We start from the raw sequence: 25,655 nt of genomic DNA, 5'->3' as shown, positions 1-25,655 counted from the left end.
GTTGAACCAGCCTTGCATCAAAGGGATGAAGCCCACTTGATCTTGGTGGATAAGTTTTTGATGTGCTACTGGATTCAGTTTGCGAGTATTTTACTGAGGATTTTTGCATCGATGTTCATCAGGGATATTGGTCTAAAATTCTCTTTTTTTTGTTGTGTCTCTGCCAGGCTTTGGTATCAGGATGATGCTGGCCTCATAAAATGAGTTAGGGAGGAGTCCTTCTTTTTCTATTGATTGGAATAGTTTCAGAAGGAATGGTACCAGCTCTTCTTTGTACCTCTGGTAGAATTCAGCTGTGAATACGTCTACTCCTGGACTTTTTTTGGTTGGTAGGCTATTAAATACTACCTCATTTACAGAGCCTATTATTGGTCTATTGAGGGATTCAACTTCTTCCTGGTTTAGTCTCGGGAGGGTGTGTGTTCAGGAATTTATCCATTTCTTCTAGATTTTCTAGTTTATTTGCGTAGAGGTGCTTCTGGTATTCTCTGATGGTAGTCTGTAGTTCTGTGGGATCGATGGTGATATCACCTTTGTCATTTTTTATTGCATCCATTTGGTTCTTCTCTCTTTTCTTCTTTATTAGTCTTGCTAGTGGTCCATCAATTTTGTTGATCTTTTCAAAAAACCACCTCCTGGATTCATTGATTTTTTGAGGGTTTTTTGTGTCTCTATTTCCTTCAGTTCTGCTCTGATCTTATTTATTTCTTGCCTTCTGCTAGCTTTTGAATGTGTTTGCTCTTGCTTGTCTAGTTCTTTTAATTGTGATGTTAGGGTGTCAATTTTAGATCTTTCCTGTTTTCTCTTGAGGGCATTTAGTGCTATAAATTTCCCTCTGCACACTGCTTTAAATGTGTCTCAGAGGTTCTGTTCTGTTGTGTCTTTGTTCTCATCGGTTTCAAAGAACATCTTTATTTCTGCCTTCATTTCGTTATGTACCCAGTAGTCATTCAGGAGCAGGTTGTTCAGTTTCCATGTAGTTGAGCAGTTTTGAGTGAGTTTCTTAGTCCTGAGTTCTAGTTTGATTGCACTGTGGTCTGAGATACAGTTTGTTAAAATTTCTGTTCTTTTACATTTGCTGAGGAGAGCTTTACTTCCAACTATGTGGTCAATTTTGGAATAAGTGCAATGTGGTGCTGCGAAGAATGTATACTCTTTTGATTTGGGGTGGAGAGTTCTGTAAATGTCTATTAGGTCCACTTGGTGCAGAGCTGAGTTCAGTTCCTGGATATCCTTGTTAACTTTCTGTCTCGTTGATGTGTCTAATGTTGACAGTGGGGTGTTAAAGTCTCCCATTATTATTGTGTGGGAGTCTAAGTCTCTTTGTAGGTCTCTAAGGACTTGCTTTATGAATCTGGGTGCTCCTGTATTGGGTGCGTATATATTTAGGATAGTTAGCTCTTCTCATTAAATTGATCCCTTTGCCATTATGTAATGGCCTTCTTTATCTCTTTTGATCTTTGTTGGTTTAAAGTCTGTTTTATCAGAGACTAGGATTGCAACCCCTGCTTTTTTTTGTTTTCTGTTTGCTTGGTAGATCTTCCTCCATCCCTTTATTTTGAGCCTATGTGTGTCTCTGCATGTGAGATGGTTCTCCTGAATACAGCACACTGATGGGTCTTGACTCTTTATCCAGTTTGCCAGTTTGTGTCTTTTAATTGGAGCATTTAGCCCATTTACATTTAAGGTTAATATAGTTATGGGCGAATTTGATCCTGTCATTATGATGTTAGCTGATTATTTTGCTCGTTAGTTGATGCAGTTTCTTCCTAGCATCGATGGTCTTTACAGTTTGGCATGTTTTTGTGGTGGCTGGTACCAGTTGTTCCTTTCCATGTTTAGTGCTTCCTTCAGGATCTCTTGTAAGGCAGGCTGGTGGTGACAAAATCTCTCAGCATTTGCTTGTCTGTAAAGGATTTTATTTCTCTTTCACTTATGAAGCTTAGTTTGGCTGGATATGAAATTATGGGTTGAAAATTCTTTTCTTTAAGAATGTTGAATATTGGCCTCCACTGTCTTCTGGCTTGTAGAGTTTCTGCTGAGAGATCCACTGTTAGTCTGGTGGGCTTCCCTTTGTGGGTAACCCAATCTTTGTCTCTTGCTGCCCTTAACATTTTTTCCTTCATTTCAACTTTGGTGAATCTGACAATTATGTGTCTTGGAGTTGCTCTTCTTGAGGAGTATCTTTGTGGTGTTCTCTGTGTTTCCTGAATTTGAATGTTGGCCTGCCTTGCTAGGTTGGGGAAGTTCTCCTGGATAATATCCTGAAGAGTGTTTTCCAACTTGGTTCCATTCTCCCCGTCACTTTCAGGTACACCAATCCAATGTAAGTTTGGTCTTTTCACATAGTCCCGTATTTCTTGGAGGCTTTGTTTGTTTCTTCTTACTCTTTTTTCTCTAAACTTCTCACTTCGTTTCATTCATTTGATCTTCAATCACTGATACCCTTTCTTCCACTTGATCGCATCGGCTACTGAAGCTTGTGCATGCGTCACATTGTTCTCATGCCATGGTTTTCAGCTCCATCAGGTCATTTAAGGTCTTCTCTATGCTGTGTATTCTAGTTAGCCATTCGTCTAATCTTTTTTCAAGGTTTTTAGCTTCTTTGCAATGGGTTCGAACATCCTCCTTTAGCTCGGAGAAGTTTGTTATTACCGATCGTCTGAAGCCTTCTTCACTCAACTCGTCAAAGTCATTCTCCGTCCAGCTTTGTTCCATTGCTGGCGAGGAGCTGCGTTTCTTTGGAGGAGAAGAGGCCCTCTGATTTTTAGAATTTTCAGCTTTTCTGCTTTGGTTTCTCCCCATCTTTGTGGTTTTATCTACCTTTGGTCTTTGATGGTGGTGACGTACAGATGGGTTTTTGGTATGGATGTCCTTTCTGTTTGTTAGTTTTCCTTCTAACAGTCAGGACCCTCAGCTGCAGGTCTGTTGGAGTTTGCTGGAGGTCCACTCCAGACCCTGTTTGCCTGGGTATCACCAGCGGAGGCTCAGTTGGAAATGCAGAAATCACCCGTCTTCTGCATTGCTCACGCTGGGAGCTGTAGACTGGAGCTGTTCCTATTCAGCCATCTTGGAACCTCCTCCTTGTTTTGTTTTTTGAGACACAGTCTCACTTACTCTGTTGCCCAGGCTGGAGTGCAGTGGCCTGATATCTGCTCAGTGCAACCTCTGCCTCCTGAGTTCAAGTGATTCTCCTGCCTCAGTCTCCTGAGTAGCTGGGATTACAGGCACATGCCACCATGCCCAGCTAATTTTTGTATTTTTTGTGGAGATGGGGTTTCACCATGTTGGCCAGGCTGGTCTCAAACTCCTGACCTCAGGCGATCCAGCTGCCTTGGCTTGCCAAAGTGCTGGGATTACAGGTGTGAGCCATCGCACCCAGCCAAGAGCTTGAGTTTTTGTTTTTGGTTTTTTTTTTTTTTTTCAGATGGAGTCTCACTCTTGTTGCGCAGGCTGGAGTGCAGAGGCACAATCTTGGCTCACTGCAGCCTCCGCCTCCCGTGTTCAAGTGATTCTCCTGTCTCAGCCTCCCAAGTAGCTGGGATTATAGGCATATGCCACCACACCTGGCTAATTTTTTGTGTTTTTAGTAGAGACGGGGTTTCACCATGTTGGTCAGGCTGGTCTCAGACTCCTGACCTCAGGTGATCCACCCACCTCCACCTTCCAAAGTGCTGGAATTACAGGAATGAGCCATTGCACCCGTCCCCAAGAACTTGGGTTTTTAAGGAACCAAAAGACAACTGATGTGACTAAAGCAAGGGCTTTCAAATGCCAGATTGGATGTAGAAGATGATAATAAGGGAGAACTGTGGCTGTTTCCAAGGGGTCTTGCTAAATCAGCTGAGTTGATGGCAAGGCCGTTTATGGAGGTACAGAATTCTGGGAAAGATAAGGTTTGGGTAGGGAGAAGGAAGAATTCCCTTTGGGGGAGCATTTTTCTGAGGTGTTTTCATATTTGTTCTCACCATTTCACACTTGTTCTGTAATACATCCAACACTAAGGTTTTATCAGGTCATTTCCTCCTCTTCATCAGATTTCAGCTTATAAATCTCCTTCACCAGATTAGTAAGTTTCCATCTAATCCTGTTTTCCTTCTTCTTCATAGGATGCATGCTCCTGGCCTGATACTTCTCATTCCAGTATCAAAAGCTATGAACCAGGAAACTTCTTCCTTAATACTTTTGATTCAATATATCTTTCCACTCATAACCTTATCTCTTCCTTTTACCTTCAGAAGCATGACCTTAAAAAAAGTTCTATTGAAGAAGTTGAAAATAAAAAGTTCATTATTTCTTACTTGGTTATATTGTTTGTTCACAATGTGAGAGGCATGTAGGGGGTGTCATTGTGGGTTTTAGGGTGGCTCTTCACAAGGCATTCCAAAACAACAGCACACTTTTCACTGCTGACCTGTATCAGTTCCTTAGCAGGTAGCCACAAGGAGGAAAGAGAGGGCACGGTAGATCTTCTTGATGATACAAACATGGTAATAACTTTTAGGATCTCTTTTTCTTACAGGTTTATTAACTTAAGCAAAAATGGACAGGGCAGCTGCTTCAGCCACAGTTAAGTGCTCCATTGTCTCTACACAGTATTAGGAGCACCTTTAAACCTTGAACAAATTCCACAGGCTCCACCTCTCACCTTCTGTTCCACTCCTCTGCCCCGCTCTCCTTCCCCGGTTGAATCTGTCAGAGGTGGCCAGCATCACCTGGTCCTGACCAAGATGGTGCTGATCCAAAAATTCAAGAGGAGTGGGGAAGAGGGAAGTCAGGTACTGAGAGATGACTGGAAGTGGGTTTATGTTCCATGTCCTCATCCGGGTTTGCATGGAGACTTCTCTGACATCAGCCTTGTGCTCCTCTGCTAGTTGTCTTATATTATGTAACCTAATAGAGGAAACAAGCTCTCATGCCCAAAAGGTACAAGTCAGTTTGCTGTCTGGTTCTGCCTCCCTGAAACTGGTGAATGTTTCATGCCACTCATTACATCTCTTGTGGTAACTGTTTCAAACTTAAAAACCAAACAAAAAAACTTTTTAAAATTAGAGGAGTAGTATGGAGCACATAATTAGATTTGCCTACCTCTCAGGTGACCTAAAATTCCACTTTTCAAAGAAAATCTCGTTTATTTTCCTGTCTTTACTTCCAGTGCTCCATGTAATTGCCGATCCTTCCTGCATCTTCTGGGGCTTGGGCATATGACAGTAAGATGCTCAACAAGTTCATTTTCTACTTCTATGCATAATACATTTTTGGTGAATCTTTCCAGGTCTTAATTCTTTTCATTTTCTGTATGACCTAACTGAGGAGACCATCCTGGCTTTTGTTTTTTGTTTTTTGTTTTTTCGTTTTTTTGTTTTTTGGGGTTTTTTTTGGAGACGGAGTCTCGCTCAGTTGACCAGGCTGGAGTGCAGTGGCGTGATCTCAGCTCACTACAAGCTCCACCTCCCGGGTTCACGCCATTCTCCTGCCTCAGCCTCCCGAGTAAATCCTGGCTTTTTAAGACTGCTCCAAGAAGATCTGTTCTATCCTTTACCTATAGGGATTCTAGTCCCTACCTATAAGGATTCCAGGGTATCAGTTCTGACCCTGTCCCTCTTTTGTCCTCTGCTGAGCCCAGCAAGCCATCATCTTAATCATACAAAACCAAAGTACCTAAAGGGGAAGGTCAGACCTGCTACCTAGCCATTTAGTTTGAAAAATGCAAACGTTTATTTTCTTTGTTCCGATAGAAAATACCTCTTACTTCAGTGACTTCAAACTGGCATAACCTAATAAATGAAGCTAGCTCAGAAGTGTATACTTTCTGCTTCATGGGCCTGAAGAGTCACCTCAATATAGACATACTAGAGCAGTGGCAGAGTCCAGCCTGCAAGTGTCTGGGTTTAGAAACTAACAGATTTTTCAAGTTCTTTATAGACTAGGCATTAAAAAGCTACTAGAACAGAGGGTGTAGCATTTATGGAGATGAGGCCGCACACTAATTTCTTCTACAGAGTCATCTGGTACAAGCCCTGGAAGACACATTTTTCTAAACTGGCATTCCCCAGTGCCAACTGAATTTTGTATGGGCCACAAAATATTAAGTTCTGCTTTTCCAAACCATCTAACAGCTGTATAGATCATGAAAGGTAGTTTGAGAATTGTTTCCTGTTTTATATTTCAAGTACCTGACTTCTGTTTGTTTCAGCCTTGCATAAGTTTCTTTCCATTATTTCTGCCTTTTCAGTGTCTGGGAAGTCTGTTCCATTTTTTTTATTAGAAAACATAGTATTGGGTCTTGAATTTGTTCTCTTAAAAGAAAATTACTCTGTAAGCATGGGCCAAGCGTCAGGAACTCCTCAGAATCAGATTCTGCTCCCAAACTTTTTTGCAGAAGCTTCATCTTGTACTATTTACGAACTGCTTATGGCAGATATCTTGGTGGGAAGAGGGTGGATACTGGATGTATCAGGCCTATCAGCTGCTGTGCAGCCTGGGACAGGTTTTCTTCAGATTTCTGTGACCCCTGGTGATAAAGGAGGAACTGTGTCAGGCCCCAGCTATATCTTAAAGATGTAAGAGACTCCTAAGTCTGAGGACTCCAGAGTCCTTTAGGACACTTCCTTCTTGCAGTAAACTTGAGTCTTTCTTACATCCTTGCCTCATGACCCTTTTATTTCCAGACATGAAAAAAAAATACAGAGAAACTTATTTTTTAAACTCTGAGTGTTCTTGAATTCAACTATTTCTATAACAGTCTATGGTTCCTTAATCCCAGAACCTCAGAAAACAATTGTGAAATTATTTGATGATTCTTTCAATAAGAAGGTAGCTGCTGCTTAGTGACAATTTGGATATTTGAGAAAAAATTTTAAAAAATAAAGTGCCTATCTATCTCCATAGTTAGAATTGCCCATCACCTGATTTTGGTATAGAAACTGCTGTTACTTTGCCCCTTGTTTCCTGCTATGTGAGTTCCTGAGCATCTTCAACACCTCTCCATCACTTTTTCTCCCACACTTTTCAGGCCTTGGAGTACCTTTTCAAGTTCATTGTACAGTCACGGATCCTGTACTCACGAGCCACTTGTGGAATGGAAGAGGAACAATTCAGATCCAGTATCCAAGAACTTTTCCAGTCCATCCGGTTTGTGCTCAGTCTGGACAGCCGAAACTCAGAAACACTCCTTTTCACTCAGGTTCGCACACTGCAAGGGAAGCTTTGCTGCTGGGTTCCTCTTTCTCAGCGGGTGGTTTCTTTGTCCTCTGGTTTTCAGAGATGAAGAAGCCCTGCCAGGATCATGTGTGTTGGGTAAGGGATTATTTACAAGGAAATACCTAATACAACAAAATCCTGCTTTTACTGCAAATCTGGCTGTGCCTCAGCTGCCAGATGTAAAACAGCTCAGTGGCTTTATGTTGGAGAAGAAGCACAAATTTGTTCTGTGAACAGTCTTTAGACCAAGTTTATTTAGCTACCATACTGCTTAGTTTTTTTATGAACACTTTATTCATAGGAGATATTCAGAATGTATGGGGAATTTTATTTCCATATTAATCATTGTATTAATGAAAATTGAGCACAGTGGCTCACGCCTGTAATCCTAGCACTTTGGGAGGCCAAGGCGGGCGGATTGCTTGAGCTCAGGAGTTCAAGACCAGCCTGGGCAACATGATGAAACCCCCATCTCTACTAAAATACAAAAAATTAGCTGGGTGTGCTAGCATGCACCTGTAGTCCCAGCTACTCGGGAGACTGAGGCAGGAGAATTGCTTGAACCTGGGAGGCAGAGGTTGCAGTGAGCCAAGATCGCACGACTGCACTCCAGCCTGGGCAACAGAGACTTTGTCTCCAAAAAGAAAAAGAAAAAAAAGAAAATTTAGATTAGCTTTTGTCCATTCCAGAAGTTGAATGAAATAATTTGAAAAACAGTAGGAATAACTAGGAATCTTTGGCTAAGAATTAAGATTAAATTAGGATCACAGGGCTGGCAAGATGGCCAAATAGGAACAGCTCTGGACTGCAGCTCCCAGTGAGATCAACACAAAAGGTGGGTGATTTCTGCATTTCCAACTGAGGTACCCAGCTCATCTCACTGGGACTGGCTAGACAGTGGGTGCATCCATGGAGGGCAAGCAGAAGGAGGGTGGGGCGTCGCCTCACCTGGGAAGTACAAGGGGTTGGGGAACTCCCTCCCCTACCCAAGGGAAGCTGGGAGAGACTGCCTTGAGGAACAGTGCATTCCAGCCCAGATACTGTGCTTTTCCCATGGTCTTTGCAACCTGCAGACCAGGAGATTCCCTCAGGTGCCTACACCACCAGGGCCCTGGGTTTCAAGCACAAAACTGGGCCGCTGTTTGGGCAGACACTGAGCTAGCTGCAGGAGTTTTTTTCATACCCCAGTGGAGCCTGGAACGTCAGCGAGACAGAACTGTTCACTCCCCTGGAAAGGGGGCCAAAGTCAGGGAGAGAAGCAGTCTAGCTCAGCAAATCCCACCCCCACGGAGCCCAGCAAGTTAAGATCCACTGGCTTGAAATTCTCGCTGCCAGCACAGCAGTCTGATGTCGATCTGGGACACTCAAGCTTGGTCAGGGGAGGGGCATCCACCATTACAGAGGCTTGAGTAGGCAGTTTTCCCCTCACAGTGTAAAAAAAAGCTGACAGGAACTTTGGACTGGGCAGAGCCCACCACAGTGCTGCCAAGCCATTGTAGCCAGACTGCCTCTCTAGATTCCTCCTCTGTGGGCAGGGCATCTCTGAAAGAAAGACAGCAGGCCCAGTCAGGGGCTTCTAGATCCAACTCCCATCTCCCTGGGACAGAGCACCTAGGGGAAGGGGCAGCTGTGGGCGCAGCTTCAGCAGACTTAAATGTTCCTCCCTGCCGGCTCTGAAGGGAATGGGAGATCTCCCAGCACAGTGCTCGAGCTCTGCTAAGAAACAGACTGTCTCCTTAAGTGGATCCCTGACCCCCTTGCCTCCTGACTGGGAGACATCTCCCAGTAGGGGATGACAGACACCTCATACAGGAGAGCTCTGGCTGGCATCTGGTGGGTGCCCCTCTGGGACGAAGCTTCCAGAGGAAGGAATAGGCAGCAATCTTTGCTGTTCTGCAGCCTCCACTGGTGATACCCAGGCAAACAGGGTCTGAAGCAGACCTCCAGCAAACCCCAGCAGACCTCCAACAGAAGGGCCTGACTGTTAGAAGAAAAACTAACAAACAGAAAGGAATAGCATCAACATCAACAAAAATGACATCCACACAGAAACCCTATCCGAAGGTCACCAACATCAAACACCAAAGGTAGATAAATCCAGGAAGACAAAGAAAAACCAGTGCAAAAAGGCTGAAAATTCCAAAAACCAGAACGCCCCTTCTCTTCCAGAGGATCACAGCTCCTAGCCAGCAAGGTAACAAACCTGGACAGAGAATGAGTTTGATGAATTGACAGAAGTAGGCTTCAGAAGGTGGGTAATAACAAACTCCTCCAAGCTAAAGGAGCATGTTCTAACCCAATATAAGGAAGCTAAGAACCTTGAAAAAAGGTTTGAGGAATTGCTAACTACAATAACCAGGTTAGAGAAGAACATAAATGACCTGATGGAGCTGAAAAACACAGCACGAGAACTTTGTGAAGCATACACAAGTATCAATAGCCAAATCGATCAAGTGGAAGAAAGGATATCAGAGATTGAAGATCAACTTAATGAAATACAGCATGAAGACAAGATTAGAGAAAAAAGAATGAAAAAGAACGAACAAAGCCTCCAAGAAATATGGGACTATGTGAAAAGACCAAACCTATGTTTGATTGGTGTACCTGAAAGTGACGGGGAGAATGGAACCAAGTTGGAAAACACTCTTCAGGATATTATCCAGGAGAACTTCCCCAACCTAGCAAGACAGGCCAACATTCAAATTCAGGAAATACAGAGAACACCACAAAGATACTCCTTGAGAAGAGCAACCCCAAGACACATAATCTTCAGAATCACGAAGATTGAAATGAAGGAAAATATGTTAAGGGCAGCCAGAGAGAAAGGTCAGGTTACCCACAAAGAGAAGCCCATCAGACTAACAGTGGATGTCTCTGCAGAAACCCTACAAACCAGAGGAAAGTGGGGCCAATATTCAACATTCTTAAAGAAAAGAATTTTCAACCCAGAATTTCATATCCAGCCAAACTAAGCTTCATGAGTGAAAGAGAAATAAAATCTTTTACAGACAAGCAAATGCTGAGAGATTCTGTCACCACCAGGCCTGCCGTACAAGAGCTCCTGAAGGAAGCACTGAATATGGAAAGGAAAAACCGGTACCAGCCACTGCAAAAACATGCCAAATTATAAGGATCATCAACACTATGAAGAAACTGCATCAACTAACGGGCAAAATAACCAGCTAGCATCATAATGACAGGATGAAATTCACACATAACTATATTAACTTTAAATGTAAATGGGCTAAATGCCCCAATTAAAAGACACAGACTGGGGGGAGGAGCCAAGATGGCCGAATAGGAACAGCTCCGGTCTACAGCTCCCAGTGCGAGCGACGCAGAAGACGGGTGATTTCTGCATTTCCATCTGAGGTACCGTGTTCATCTCACTAGGGAGTGCCAGACAGTGGGTGCAGGTCAGTGGGTGAGTTCACCGTGCGCCAGCCGAAGCAGGGGCAAGGCATTGCCTCACTCGGGAAGCGCAAGGGGTCAGGGAGTTCCCTTTCCAGGGGTGACAGACGGCACCTGGAAAATCGGGCCACTCCCACCCGAATACTGTGCTTTTCCGACGGGCTTAGGAAACGGTGCCCCAGGAGAGTATAGCCCGCACCTGGCTCAGAGGGTCCTACGCCCACGGAGTCTCGCTGATTGCTAGCACAGCAGTCTGAGATCAAACAGCAAGTCGGCAGCGAGGCTGGGGGAGGGGCGCCCGCCATTGCCCAGGCTCGCTTAGGTAAACAAAGCAGCCGGGAAGCTTGAACTGGGTGGAGCCCACCACAGCTCAAGGAGGCCTGCCTGCCTCTGTAGGCTCCACCTCTGTGGGCAGGGCACAGACAAAAAGACAGCAGTAACCTCTGCAGACTTAAATGTCCCTGTCTGACAGCTTTGAGGAGAGCAGTGGTTCTCCCAGCACGCAACTGGAGATCTGAGAACGGGCTGACTGCCTCCTCAAGTGGGTCCCTGACCCTTGACCCCCGAGCAGCCTAACTGGGAGGTACCCCCCAGCAGGGGCAGACTGACACCTCACACGGCCGGCCAGGTACTCCAACAGACCTGCAGCTGAGGGTCCTGTCTGTTAGAAGGAAAACTAACAGAAAGGACATCCACACCAAAAACCCATCTATACATCACCATCATCAAAGACCAAAAGTAGATAAAACCACAAAGATGGGGAAGAAACAGAGCAGAAAAACTGGAAACTCTAAAAAGCAGAGTACCTCTCCTCCTCCAAAGGAACGCAGTTCCTCACCAGCAACGGAACAAAGCTGGACGGAGAATGACTTTGACGAGCTGAGAGAAGAAGGCTTCAGACGATCAAATTACTCCGAGCTACGGGAGGATATTCAAACCAAAGGCAAAGAAGTTGAAAACTTTGAAAAAAATTTAGAAGAATGTATAACTAGAATAACCAATACAGAGAAGTGCTTAAAGGAGCTGATGGAGCTGAAAACCAAGGCTCGAGAACTACGTGAAGAATGCAGAAGCCTCAGGAGCCGATGCGATCAAATGGAAGAAAGGGTATCAGCCCTGGAAGATGAAATGAATGAAATGAAGCGAGAAGGGAAGTTTAGAGAAAAAAGAATAAAAAGAAACGAGCAAAGCTTCCAAGAAATGTGGGACTATGTGAAAAGACCAAATCTACGTCTGATTGGTGTACCTGAAAGTGACGGGGAGAATGGAAACAAGTTGGAAAACACTCTGCAGGATATTATCCAGGAGAACTTCCCCAATCTAGCAAGGCAGGCCAACATTCAGATTCAGGAAATACAGAGAACGCCACAAAGATACTCCTCAAGAAGAGCAACTCCAAGACACATAATTGTCAGATTCACCAAAGTTGAAATGAAGGAAAAAATGTTAAGGGCAGCCAGAGAGAAAGGTCGGGTTACCATCAAAGGGAAGCCCATCAGACTAACAGCGGATCTCTCTGCAGAAACCCTACAAACCAGAAGAGAGTGGGGACCAATATTCAACATTCTTGAAGAAAAGAATTTTCAACCCAGAATTTCATATCCTGCCAAACTAAGCTTCATAAGTGAAGGAGAAATAAAATACTTTACAGACAAGCAAATGCTGAGAGATTTTGTCACCACCAGGCCTGCCCTAAAAGAGCTCCTGAAGGAAGCGCTAAACATGGAAAGGCACAACCGGTACCAGCCACTGCAAAATCATACCGAAATGTAAAGACCATCAAGACTAGGAAGAGACTGCATCAACTAACGAGCAAAATAACCGGCTAACATCATAATGACAGGATCACATTCACATATAACAATATTAACTTTAAATGTAAATGGACTAAATGCTCCAATTAAAAGACACAGACTGGCAAATTGGATAAAGACTCAAGACCCATCAGTGTGCTGTATTCAGGAAACCCATCTCACGTGCAGCGACACACATGGGCTCAAAATAAAAGGATGGAGGAAGATCTACCAAGCAAATGGAAAACAAAAGAAGGCAGGGGTTGCAATCCTAGTCTCTGATAAAACAGACTTTAAACCAACAAAGATCAAAACAGACAAAGAAGGCCATTACATAATGGTAAAGGGATTAATTCAACAAGAAGAGCTAACTATCCTAAATATATATACACCCAATACAGGAGCACCCAGATTCATAAAGCAAGTCCTGAGTGACCTACAAAGAGACTTAGACTCCCACACATTAATAATGGGAGACTTTAACACCCCACTGTCAACATTAGATCAACGAGACAGAAAGTCAACAAGGATACCCAGGAATTGAACTCAGCTCTGCACCAAGCGGACCTAATAGACATCTACAGAACTCTCCACCCCAAATCAACAGAATATACATTTTTTTCAGCACCACACCACACCTATTCCAAAATTGACCATATACTTGGAAGTAAAGCTCTCCTCAATAAATGTAAAAGAACAGAAATTATAACAAACTATCTCTCAGATCACAGTGCAATCAAGCTAGAACTCAGGATTAAGAATCTCACTCAAAACCGCTCAACTACGTGGAAACTGAACAACCTGCTCCTGAATGACTACTGGGTACATAACGAAATGAAGGCAGAAATAAAGATGTTCTTTGAAACCAACGAGAACCAAGACACAACATACCAGAACCTCTGGGATGCATTCAAAGCAGTGTGTAGAGGGAAATTTATAGCACTAAATGCCCACAAGAGAAAGCAGGAAAGATCCAAAATTGACACCCTAACATCACAATTAAAAGAACTAGAAAAGCAAGAGCAAACACATTCAAAAGCTAGCAGAAGGCAAGAAATAACTAAAATCAGAGCAGAACTGAAGGACATAGAGACACAAAAAACCCTTCAAAAAATAAATGAATCCAGGAGCTGGTTTTTTGAAAGGATCAACAAAATTGATAGACCACTAGCAAGATTAATAAAGAAAAAAAGAGAGAAGAATCAAATAGATGCAGTAAAAAATGATAAAGGGGATATCACCACCGATCCCACAGAAATACAAACTACCATCAGAGAATATTACAAACACCTCTACGCAAATAAACTAGAAAATCTAGAAGAAATGGATAAATTCCTCGACACATACACCCTCCTAAGACTAAACCAGGAAGAAGTTGAATCTCTGAATAGACCAATAACAGGAGCTGAAATTGTGGCAATAATCAATAGCTTACCAACCAAAAAAAGTCCAGGACCAGATGGATTCACAGCCGAATTCTACCAGAGGTACAAGGGGGAGCTGGTACCATTCCTTCTGAAACTATTCCAATCAATAGAAAAAGAGGGAGTCCTCCCTAACTCATTTTATGAGGCCAGCATCATCCTGATACCAAAGCCTGGCAGAGACACAACAAAAAAAGACAATTTTAGACCAATATCCTTGATGAACATTGATGCAAAAATCCTCAATAAAATACTGGCAAGCAGAATCCAGCAGCACATCAAAAAGCTTATCCACCATGATCAAGTGGGCTTCATCCCTGGGATGCAAGGCTGGTTCAACATACGCAAATCAATAAATGTAATCCAGCATATAAACAGAACCAAAGACAAAAACTACATGATTATCTCAATAGATGCAGAAAAGGCCTTTGACAAAATTCAACAACCCTTCATGCTAAAAACTCTCAATAAATTAGGTATTGATGGGACGTATCTCAAAATAATAAGAGCTATTTATGACAAACCCACAGCCAATATCATACTGAATGGGCAAAAACTGGAAGCATTCCCTTTGAAAACTGGCACAAGACAGGGATGCCCTCTCTCACCACTCCTATTCAACATAGTGTTGGAAGTTCTGGCCAGGGCAATTAGGCAGGAGAAGGAAATCAAGGGTATTCAATTAGGAAAAGAGGAAGTCAAATTGTCCCTGTTTGCAGATGACATGATAGTATATCTAGAAAACCCCATTGTCTGAGCCCAAAATCTCCTTAAGCTGATAAGCAACTTCAGCAAAGTCTCAGGATACAAAATCAACGTACAAAAATCACAAGCATTCTTATACATCAATAACAGACAAACAGAGAGCCAAATCATGAGTGAACTCCCATTCACAATTGCTTCAAAGAGAATAAAATACCTAGGAATCCAACTTACAAGGGATGTGAAGGACCTCTTCAAGGAGAACTACAAACCACTGCTCAAGGAAATAAAAGAGGATACAAACAAATGGAAGAACATTCCATGCTCATGGGTAGGAAGAATCAATATCATGAAAATGACCATACTGCCCAAGGTAATTTACAGATTCAATGCCATCCCCATCAAGTTACCAATGACTTTCTTCACAGAATTGGAAAAAACTACTTTAAAGTTCATATGGAAGCAAAAAAGATCCCGCATCGCCAAGTCAATCCTAAGCGAAAAGAACAAAGCTGGAGGCATCACACTACCTGACTTCAAACTATACTACAAGGCTACAGTATCCAAAACAGCATGGTACTGGTACCAAAACAGAGATATAGATCAATGGAACAGAACAGAGCCGTCAGAAATAATGCCACATATCTACAACTATCTGATCTTTGACAAACCTGAGCAAAACAAGAAATGGGGAAAGGATTCCCTATTTAATAAATGGTGCTGGGAAAACTGGCTAGCCATATGTAGAAAGCTGAAACTGGATCCCTTCCTTACACCTTATACAAAAATCAATTCAAGATGGATTAAAGACTTAAATGTTAGACCTAAAACCATAAAAACCCTAGAAGAAAACCTAGGCATTACCATTCAGGACATAGGCATGGGCAAGGACTTCATGTCTAAAACACCAAAAGCAATGGCAACAAAAGCCAAAATTGACAAATGGGATCTAATTAAACTAAAGAGCTTCTGCACAGCAAAGGAAACTACCATCAGAGTGAACAGGCAACCTACAAAATGGGAGAAAATTTTCACAACCTACTCATCTGACAAAGGGCTAATATCCAGAATCTACAATGAACTCCAACAAATTTACAAGAAAAAAACAAACAACCCCATCAAAAAGTGGGCGAAGGACATGAACAGACGCTTCAAAAGAAGACATTTATGCAGCCAAAAAACACATGAAAAAATGCTCACCATCACTGGCCATCAGAGAAATGCAAATCAAAACCACAATGAGATACCATCTCACACCAGTTAGAATGGCAATCATTAAAAAGTCAGGAAACAGGTGCTGGAGAGGATGTGGAGAAATAGGAACACTTTTACACTGTTGGTGGGACTGTAAACTAGTTCAACCCTTGTGGAAGTCAGTGTGGCGATTCCTCAGGGATCTAGAACTAGAAATTCCATTTGACCCAGCCATCCCATTACTGGGTATATACCCAAAGGACTATAAATCATGCTGCTATAAAGACACATGCACATGTATGTTTATTAAGGCACTATTCACAATAGCAAAGACTTGGAACCAACCCAAATGTCCAACAATGATAGACTGGATTAAGAAAATGTGGCACATATACACCATGGAATACTATGCTGCCATAAAAAATGATGAGTTCATGTCCTTTGTAGGGACATGGATGAAATTGGAAATCATCATTCTCAGTAAACTATCGCAAGAACAAAAAACCAAACACCGCATATTCTCAGTCATAGGTGGGAATTGAACAATGAGAACACATGGACACAGGAAGGGGAACATCACACTTCGGGGACTGTTGTGGGGTGGGGGGAGGGGGGAGGGATAGCATTGGGAGATATACCTAATGCTAGATGACGAGTTGGTGGGTGCAGCGCACCAGCATGGCACATGTATACATATGTAACTTACCTGCACGTTGTGCACAGTTATCATAGAGTCTAAAGTATAATAATAATAATAATAAAGGAAAAAAAAAAAAAAAAAAGACACAGACTGGCAAATTGGATAAAGAGTCAAGACCCATCAGTGTGTTGTATTCAGGAGACCCATCTCACATGCAAAGACACACATAGGCTCAAAATAAAGGGATGGAGGACTATTTACCAAGCAAATGGAAAACAAAAAAAAGCATGGGTTGCAATCCTAGTATCTGATAAAACAGACTTTAAACCAACAAAGATCATAAAAGACAAGGAAATTACATAATGGTAAAGAGATCAATGCAACAAGAAGTGCTAACTATCCAAAATATATATGCACCCAATATAGAAGCACCCAGGTTCATAGAGCATGTTCTTAGAAACCAATAAAGAGACTTAGACTCCCACACAATAATAGTGGGAGACATTAACATCCCACTGTCAGTATTAGATCAATGAGACAGAAAATTAATGAGGATATTCAGAACTTGAACTCAGCTCCAGACCAAGTAGACCTGATAGACATCTATAGAACTCTCTACCCCGAATCAACAGAATATATATTCTTCTCAGCACCACATTGCACATATTCTAAAACTGACCACATAATTGGAAGTAAAACACTCCTCAGCAAATGCAGAAGAACAGAAATCATAACAGTCTCTCAGACCACAATACAATCAAATTAGAACTCAGGATTAAGAAACTCACTCAAAACCACACAACTACATGGAAACTGAACAACCTGCTCCTGAATGACTACTGGGTAAATAACGAAATTAAGGCAGAAGTTCTTTGAAACCAATGAGAACAAAGACACAACGTACCAGAACCTCTGGGACACAGCTAAAGCGGTGTTTAGAGGGAAATTTATAGCACTAAATGCCCACAGGAGAAAGCGGGAAATATCTAAAATCGACACCCTAACATCACAGTTAAAAGAACTAGAGGAGCAAGAGCAAACAAATTCAAAAGCTAACAGAAGACAAGAAATAACTAGCCAGGCGTGGTGGCTCACACCTGTAATCCCGGCACTTTGGGAGGCTGAGGCGGGCAGATCATGAGGTCAGGAGATCAAGACCATCCTGGCCAACATGGTGAAACCCCGTCTCTACTAAAAATACAAAAAATTAGCTGGGTGTGGTGGTGGGTGCGTGTAGTCCCAGCTACTAGGGAGGCTGAGGCAGGAGAATGGCCTGAACCTGGGAGGCGGGGCTTGCAGTGAGCCAAGATCACGCCACTGCACTCAAGCCTGGGTGACAGAGCGAGACTCCGTCTCAAAAAAAAAAAAAGGAAATAACAGATCAGAACAGAGACACAAAAAATCCTTGAAAAAATTAATGAATCCAGAAGCTGGTTTTTTGAAAAGATTAATAAAATAGATAGACTGCTAGCCAGACTAATAAAGAAGAAAAGAGAGAAGAATCAAATAGACACAACAAAAAATACGATAAAGGGGCAATCACCACTGATCCCACAGAAATAGAAACTGCCATCAGAGAATACTATAAACACCTCTGTGCAAATAAACTAGAAACTCTGGAAGAAATGTATAAATTCCTGGACACATGCACCGTCCCAAGACTAAACCAGGAAGAAGTTGAACCCCTGAATAGACCAATAACAAGATCTGAAATTGAGGTAGAAATTAGCAGCGTACAACCAAAAAAAGCCCAGGACCAGACGGATTCACAGCCAAATTCTACCAGAGGTACAAAGAGGAGGTGATACCATTCATTCTGAAACTATTCCAAACAATAGAAAAAAAGGGACTCCTCCCGAACTCGTTTTATGAGGCCAGCATCGTCCTGATACCAAACCTGGCAGAGACACAACAAAAACAGAAAATTTCAGGCCACTATCCCTGATGAACATCGATGCAAAAATCCTCAATAAAATACTGGCAAACCGAATCCAGCAGCACATCAAAAAGCTCATCCACCACGATCAAGTCAGCTTCATCCCTGGGATGCAAGGCTGGTTCAACCTACACAAAAAAATAAATGTAGTCCATCACATAAACAGAACCAATGACAAAAACTACTTGATTATCTCAATAGATGCAGAAAAGGCCTTCGATAAAATTCAACATCCCTTCTTGCTAAAAACTCTCAATAAACTAGGTATTGATGGAATGTATCTCAAAGTAATGAGAGATATTTATGACAAACCCACAGCCAAAATCATACTGAATGGGTAAAAGCTGGAAACATTCCCTTTGAAAACCAGCACAAGACAAGGATGCCCTCTCTCACCACTCCTATTCAACATAGTATTGGAAGTTCTGGCCAGGGCAGTCAGGCAAGAGAAAGAAATAAAGGGCATTCAAATAGGAAGAGAGGAAGTGAAATTGTCTCTGTTTACAGATGACATGATTATATATTTAGAAAACCCCATTGTCTCAGCCCAAAATCTCCTTCAGCTGATAAGCAACTTCAGCAAAGTCTCAGGATACAAAATCAATGTGCAAAAATCACAAGCATTCCTATACGCCAGTAATAGACAGCCAAATCATGAGTGAACTCCCCTTTACAATTGCTACAAAGAGAATAAAATACCTAGGAATACAACTTAGAAGGGATGTGAAGGACCTCTTGAAGGAGAACTACAAACCACTGCTCAAGGAAATAAGAGAGGACACAGACAAATGGAAAAACATTCCATGCTCATGGATAGGAAGAATCAATATCATGAAAATGGCTATACTGCCCAAAGTAATTTATAGAGTCAATGCTATCCCCATCAAGCTACCACTGACTTTCTTCACAGAATTAGAAAAAACTACTTTAAAGTTCATATGGAACCAAAAATGAGCCTGCATTGCCAAGTCAATCCTAAGCCAAAAGAACAAAGCTGGAGGCATTATGCTACCTGACTTCAAACTATACTACAAGGCTATAGTAACCAAAACAGCATGGTACTGGTACCAAAACAGATATATAGACGAATAGAACAGAACAGAGGCCTCAGAAATAACACCACACATCTACAACCATCTGATCTTTGACAAACCTGACAAAAAGAAGCAATGGGGAAAGGATTCCCTATTTAATAAATGGTGTTGGCAAACTGGCTAGCCATATGCAGAAAATTGAAACTGGACCCCTTCCTTACACCTTATACAAAAATTTACTCAAGATGGATTAAAGACTTAAACATAAGACCTAAAACCATAAAAACCCTAGAAGAAAATCTAGACAATACCATTTAGGACATAGGCATGGGCAAAGATTTCATGACTAAAACACCAAAAGCAATGGCAACAAAAGCCAAAATTGACAAGTGGCATCTAATTAAACTAAAGAGCTTCTGCACAGCAAAAGAAGCTATCATCAGAGTGAACAGGCAACCTATAGAATAGGAGAAAATTTTTGCCATCTATCCATCTGACTAAGGGCTAATATCCAAAATCTACAAAGAACTTAAACAAATTTACAAGAAAAAAAAAACCATCAAAAAGCGGGCGAAGGATATGAACAGACACTTCTCAAAAGAAGACATTTATGCAGCCAACCAACATATGAAAAAAAGCTCATCATCACTGGTCATTAGAGAAATGCAAATCAAAACCACAATGAGATACCATCTCACACCAGTTAGAATGGCAATCATTAAAAAGTCAGGAAACAACAGATGCTGGAGAGGATGTGGAGAAGTAGGAATGCTTTTACACTGTTGGTGGAAATGTAAATTAGTTCAACCATTGTGGAAGACATTGTGTCGATTCCTCAAGGATCTAGAACTAGAAATACCATTTGACCCAGCAATCCCATTACTGGCTATAAACCCAAGGATTATAAATCATTCTACTATAAAGACACATGCGCACGTATGGTTTTTTCTTTCTTTCTTTCTTTCTTTTTTTTTTTTTGAGATGGAGTTTCACTCTTGTTGCCCAAGCTGGAGTGCAATGGAGTGATCCCAGCTCACTGTGACCTCCACCTCCCGTGTTCAAGTGATTCTCCTGCCTCAGCCTCCTGAGTAGCTGGGATTACAGGCGCATGCCACCATGTTCAGCTAATTTTTCCATTTTTTATTAGAAACGGGGTTTCACCCTGTTTGCCAGGCTAGTCTCGACCTCCTGACCTCAGGTGATCCACCTGCCTCAGCCTCCCAAAGTGCTGGGATTACAGGCATGAGCCACTGCGCCCAGCCACACACATATGTTTATTGCAGCACTGTTGACAATAGCAAAGATTTGGAACCAACCCAAATGCCCATCAGTCATAGACTAGATAACAAAAATGTGGCACATATACACCATGGAATACTATGCAGCCATAAAAAAGGATGAGTTTATGTCCTTTGCAGGGATGTGGATGAAGCTGGAAACCATCATTCTCAGTCAACTAACACAGGAACAGAAAACCAAACACCACATGTTCTCATTCATAAGTGGGAGGTAAACAATGAGAACACATGGACACAGGGAGGGGAACATCACACACCTGGGCCTGTTGGGGGTCGGGGGACTAGGGGAGGGATAGCATTAGGAGAAATACCTAATGTAGATGATGGGTTGATGGGTGCAGCACACCGCCATGGCACGTGTATACTTATGTAACAAACCTGCACCTTCTGCGCCTGTATCCCAGAGCTTAAAGTATAATAAATAATTAAAACTTCAAAAAAAGATTAGATTAGATTCAATATTAGAAATATCAGTGTGGGAAGAAAATTTACTTTCTTATATTAAAACTACCTGACCAATCACCTGAGCCCAAGAAGTTAAGGCTACAGTGAGCTGTGATTGCACCACTGCACTCCAGCCTGGGCAACAGAGTGAAACTCTATCTCAAAAACAAACAAAACTGCCTGGCCAGCTAATCTGTCACCTTTCCACACAGCCTTACCCTAGAACAAATCAATAATTCATTACCCCAGTCAAAAGGGAGGTATTTTTCCTTACAAAATGAATGTCAGAATTTTTATGTAATGGTGTATAGTTCTTCAACTTTTTGAAGCTAAATATTACACCAAAACCTGTCAGCAAAGATCAGACACCCTCTCTCATGTCCAGTCATTCAGCCACTGCCAGGTATATTGTTAGCCCAAGTATATATTTAAACTCTGCCTCATTTAAGATTAAAATAGTCTACTTTTTTGTTTTCCACTTGTCTCTGTGTTGCCTCTTCATACCAGTTGCCTATAGGTTTCTCAGCCCAGAGGACAGGTGATCAACTGGGAGTACCTTAAGGCTTCCTTGACTCTATAAGGGAATGGACTCTATTAGGGAGTCTATAAGGAACTCTATAAGGGAGTACCTCAAGGCTTCCAGGTGCTTCTGTAAGAAAGACACCTGTGATCTCCCCTTCTAAGTACCTTAAGCTGCTCATCTTCCTCTTCCATTCCCCTCCCACAGCCAAAATATGGAGAGATTAGAGGTAGCTAGCAAAGCAATGCAGATATGTTTTCTGGGAACTTTGTAACATAGTAATGTCCTGTACTGAGTGGCACACTCCTACTACATCAAGATAAATAGCTTAGATCTGGTCTCGGCTAAGACCTGTGTGAGAATCAGACTTTCTTCTTTGGTGCAAGGCTCATGTTTCCTGAGTTTCACAACTCTCTCTCACTCTGTCTCTCTCTCTCTCCCTCTCTCTGTCTCTCTCTCTCGCTATATATATATATATATATGTATATTATTCAGTTAGACGTTATATCTTTGATTATGACCACTAGAAGATGTCAGGGTGTGAGAGTCCTTCTGTCCTGGTGTCTAAGTACAGGATATTTTACCATTTAAGAGAGCAAATGAGTTACTGTTTGTTATTGATTATAAAGCACCTACTTCACCACTCCTTTGTCTTTTATATCTAAGGTGCTAACGATATGTTTTGTTCTGGTTCTAATTACTGCAAAACAATCTCCTTGATATTCCAGGGAGTTATAAATCTGCAGATAGAATTCATATATGTTCTCCAATTGGGCCTGGCCTAAATAAAGACCACAGCACAAGCCTGTTTTCCATGGCATAAATTTTCTTTTTTTTATTTTTTATTTTATTTTATTATTATTATACTTTAAGTTTTAGGGTACATGTGTACAATGTGCAGGTTAGTTACATATATATACATGTGCCATGCTGGTGTGCTGCACCCATTAACTCGTCATTTAGCATTAGGTATATCTCCTAAAGCTATCCCTCCCCCCTCCCCCCACCCCACAACAGTCCCCAGAGTGTGATGTTCCCCTTCCTGTGTCCATGTGTTCTCATTGTTCAATTCCCACCTATGAGTGAGAATATGCAGTGTTTGGTTTTTTGTTCTTGTGATAGTTTACTGAGAATGATGATTTCCAATTTCATCCATGTCCCTACAAAGGACATGAACTCATCATTTTTTATGGCAGCATAGTATTCCATGGTGTATATGTGCCACATTTTCTTAATCCAGTCTATCATTGTTGGACATTTGGGTTGGTTCCAAGTCTTTGCTATTGTGAATAGTGCCGCAATAAACATACGTGTGCATGTGTCTTTATAGCAGCATGATTTATAGTCCTTTGGGTATATACCCAGTAATGGGATGGCTGGGTCAAATGGTATTTCTAGTTCTAGATCCCTGAGGAATCGCCACACTGACTTCCACAATGGTTGAACTAGTTTACAGTCCCACCAACAGTGTAAAAGTGTTCCTACTTCTCCACATCCTCTCCAGCACCTGTTGTTTCCTGACTTTTTAATGATTGCCATTCTAACTGGTGTGAGATGGTATCTCATTGTGGTTTTGATTTGCATTTCTCTGATGGCCATGGCATAAATTTTCACTCACTCTAAGCCAGTGTCTGTTGCCTGATGGAGCAGTCAAGAAAACAGCCTTCCCTCCCCAACCTGCCATTTGGGAAGGGTGCATTCTCATCTTTTTGTCTTAAGATGGCACTCCATTTCTCTTTGTAAATCCTGAGTTAATGGCATAAGGGGACTGAGAAGTGAAAAAAGTCTTCATGCTGCTTCCACTTAGACAAGAGAAAATAATGAGAACCAGCATGTATCAAAGGCCTATTGTGTGTTCCAGGCGCTCTACTAGAAACTTTATGTAAAAATTTCCCTCATACCAGTATCAAGACATAAGTAACAGCATCATCCCCATTTTATAGATGGGGAAACAGAGAATTAGGCAGTAACTTGCCAAAGTTTATGTGTCAGGTAAGTGGTAAAGCTTGGATTTGAACTCGTGTCTAATTCCAAAACCCATTCTCTTTTTCCTATAGTGCTCTGCCTCCCAAAGGCTGTGGAACTGTTCTATTATCAGATTGTTCTCAAGAAACTACCTTATGGTCTGCCAGAGCTTACATCCTAGAAGAAAAGCCTAACATGCACACTCCCACTCCCCTTGCTTGGGTGTCTAGGTGGCTGAACTCTAAGCCCACGTCAATAGTCCTCAAGAGTTTATGGCTAACTAAATACACACATTTCCCATCCTCTTGAATTTACTCTTGAGACTACCAGGCATCACTTATGAAGAAAATAATTTATGAAGTCTTCATATTTCATGGTTGCAAATGAGAATCTCTATTCTGGGGAAATGGTACAGCTCTCAGAACTGGATCACAGAGCTGAAGCTGGTGCTGCTTGAAGGAACTCAGCTCTCTCTGCCATACTTTCTTGAGTTTGGAACCAAAATTGGAAAGCTAAAAACTTGATTATAGAGACAAACAAAAGTATAAATCCATTTTATGAACAAAAACAACTGTGGATCTTAAGCCACATTGAGCAGATTTTTCTTTATACCCCATTCTCTTGCCAGCAAATGCTATATGCAAGTTATGAAAGCCTCCAATTGCCTGGATCCCAGTAGATTATCTTGTTTTGGTTTCCTTTTTGGTTTTTCTTGCTCCATGCCTAAGTGCTGTAGTCAGTGGCCAGGGAGGAGCCCACCCATGGCAGAGATGCTAAAGTGCCTTCTCAGCCTCTCACCACCTTATATCATTGTCTGAGCATGAAAGATAGACGCACACCCTAACTCTGTGCTAACCACAGCTTCATTTGCTTTTGCAGGCTGCACTCCTCAATTCTTTCCCAACCATCTTTGACGAGCTGCTGCAAATGTTCACCGTGCAAGAGGTGGCAGAGTTTGTGAGAGGGACACTGGGGAGCATGCCCAGCACTGTGCATATTGGGCAGTCAATGGACGTGGTCAAGCTGCAGTCCATTGCCAGGACAGTGGATAGCCGCCTGTTTTCTTTCTCAGGTAAATCAAGTTGGGATGAGAGTCCTCCTTCCTTCCAGGGGTGATAGCAAAGTGATAATCAAAGGATCAGTTTCCTCAACGATTATACAAGAAACCAGTGACCCTTAAGATACAGAATTTTTTGGTAAACTATAATAGAGAATGCAGCCAAGACCTAGGCCTACTGCCTTACTCACAGTTTATTCCTAGGAATCTACACATATGGGCATGTCACTGGGGTGGTGCTGAGTCCATTCAGGCTACTGTAACAGAATACCATAGACTGGGTGGCATGTAAACAGCAAACTTTCTCATAGTTCTGGAGGTTAGGAAGTCTAAGATCAAAGCACCAGTAGATTCAATGTCTGATGAGGCCCACTTCCTGGTTCATAGACAGCTGTCTTCTCTCTGTGTTCTCACATAGCAGAAGGGGCAAGGCAGCTCTCTGGGGTCTCTTTTTTTAAAAGGTCGCTAATCTTGTTCATGAGGGCCCTGCCTCCAGGCCCACAGCTTCCAAGAACAGAGCCTGCCATACCCTCAGGAAAGGAAGGAGAGGAAAAGAGAAGGGACTATCTCAAGGAAATAAGGATAAGCCAAGAAAATAAAAGAGGCCCTACAGACCACTTGAGGTCAGGAGTTCAAGACTAGCCTGGCAAACAGGGTGAAACCCTATCTCTACTGAAAATACAAAAAATTAGCCAGGCGTGGTGGTGGGCACCTGTAATCCCAGCTACTCAGGAGGCTGAGGCAGGAGAATTGCTCGAACCCAGGAGGCGGAGGTGGCAGTAAGCCAAGATCACGCCATTGTACTCCAGCCTGGGCAACAGAGCGAGACTGTCTCAGAAAAGAAAAAAAAAAAAGAGGCCCTGAAAGGGGGCCCTGAGGACCCTGTGCTTTCTTGTTTCCTTGCCATACCATTCGATACTTTTTCCAGTCTTTGGAGAACCAACAAGGATTAGAGAGAAAAATGGACAGGGAGCTCTTTATGCTCCCCAAGGGGTCAGGACAATCTAATATGTTAGCAGCCTAGTCTGTCTTTC

The 25,655-nt window shown here is 42.2% G+C and overlaps 1 protein-coding gene across 10 annotated transcripts in view; it reads left to right on the top strand.

Annotated features, from left to right (window-relative positions):
- DOCK3 (dedicator of cytokinesis 3) overlaps nucleotides 1-25,655 on the top strand; it is a 739,703-nt gene that overhangs the window by 599,823 nt on the left and 114,225 nt on the right. For all 10 annotated transcript variants that reach the window (XM_054483639.1, XM_054483636.2, XM_054483638.2 and 7 more), the window contains exons 23-24: nucleotides 7,016-7,186; nucleotides 24,444-24,636. In XM_054483639.1, coding sequence (XP_054339614.1) covers nucleotides 7,016-7,186; nucleotides 24,444-24,636 — 364 coding nt within the window. The remainder of the gene's footprint in view (nucleotides 1-7,015; nucleotides 7,187-24,443; nucleotides 24,637-25,655) is intronic.

This window comes from Pongo pygmaeus, chromosome 2, assembly GCF_028885625.2.
Source record: "Pongo pygmaeus isolate AG05252 chromosome 2, NHGRI_mPonPyg2-v2.0_pri, whole genome shotgun sequence".
Lineage (NCBI taxonomy): Eukaryota > Metazoa > Chordata > Mammalia > Primates > Hominidae > Pongo > Pongo pygmaeus.
This window is presented reverse-complemented; position numbering and strand designations above follow the sequence as displayed.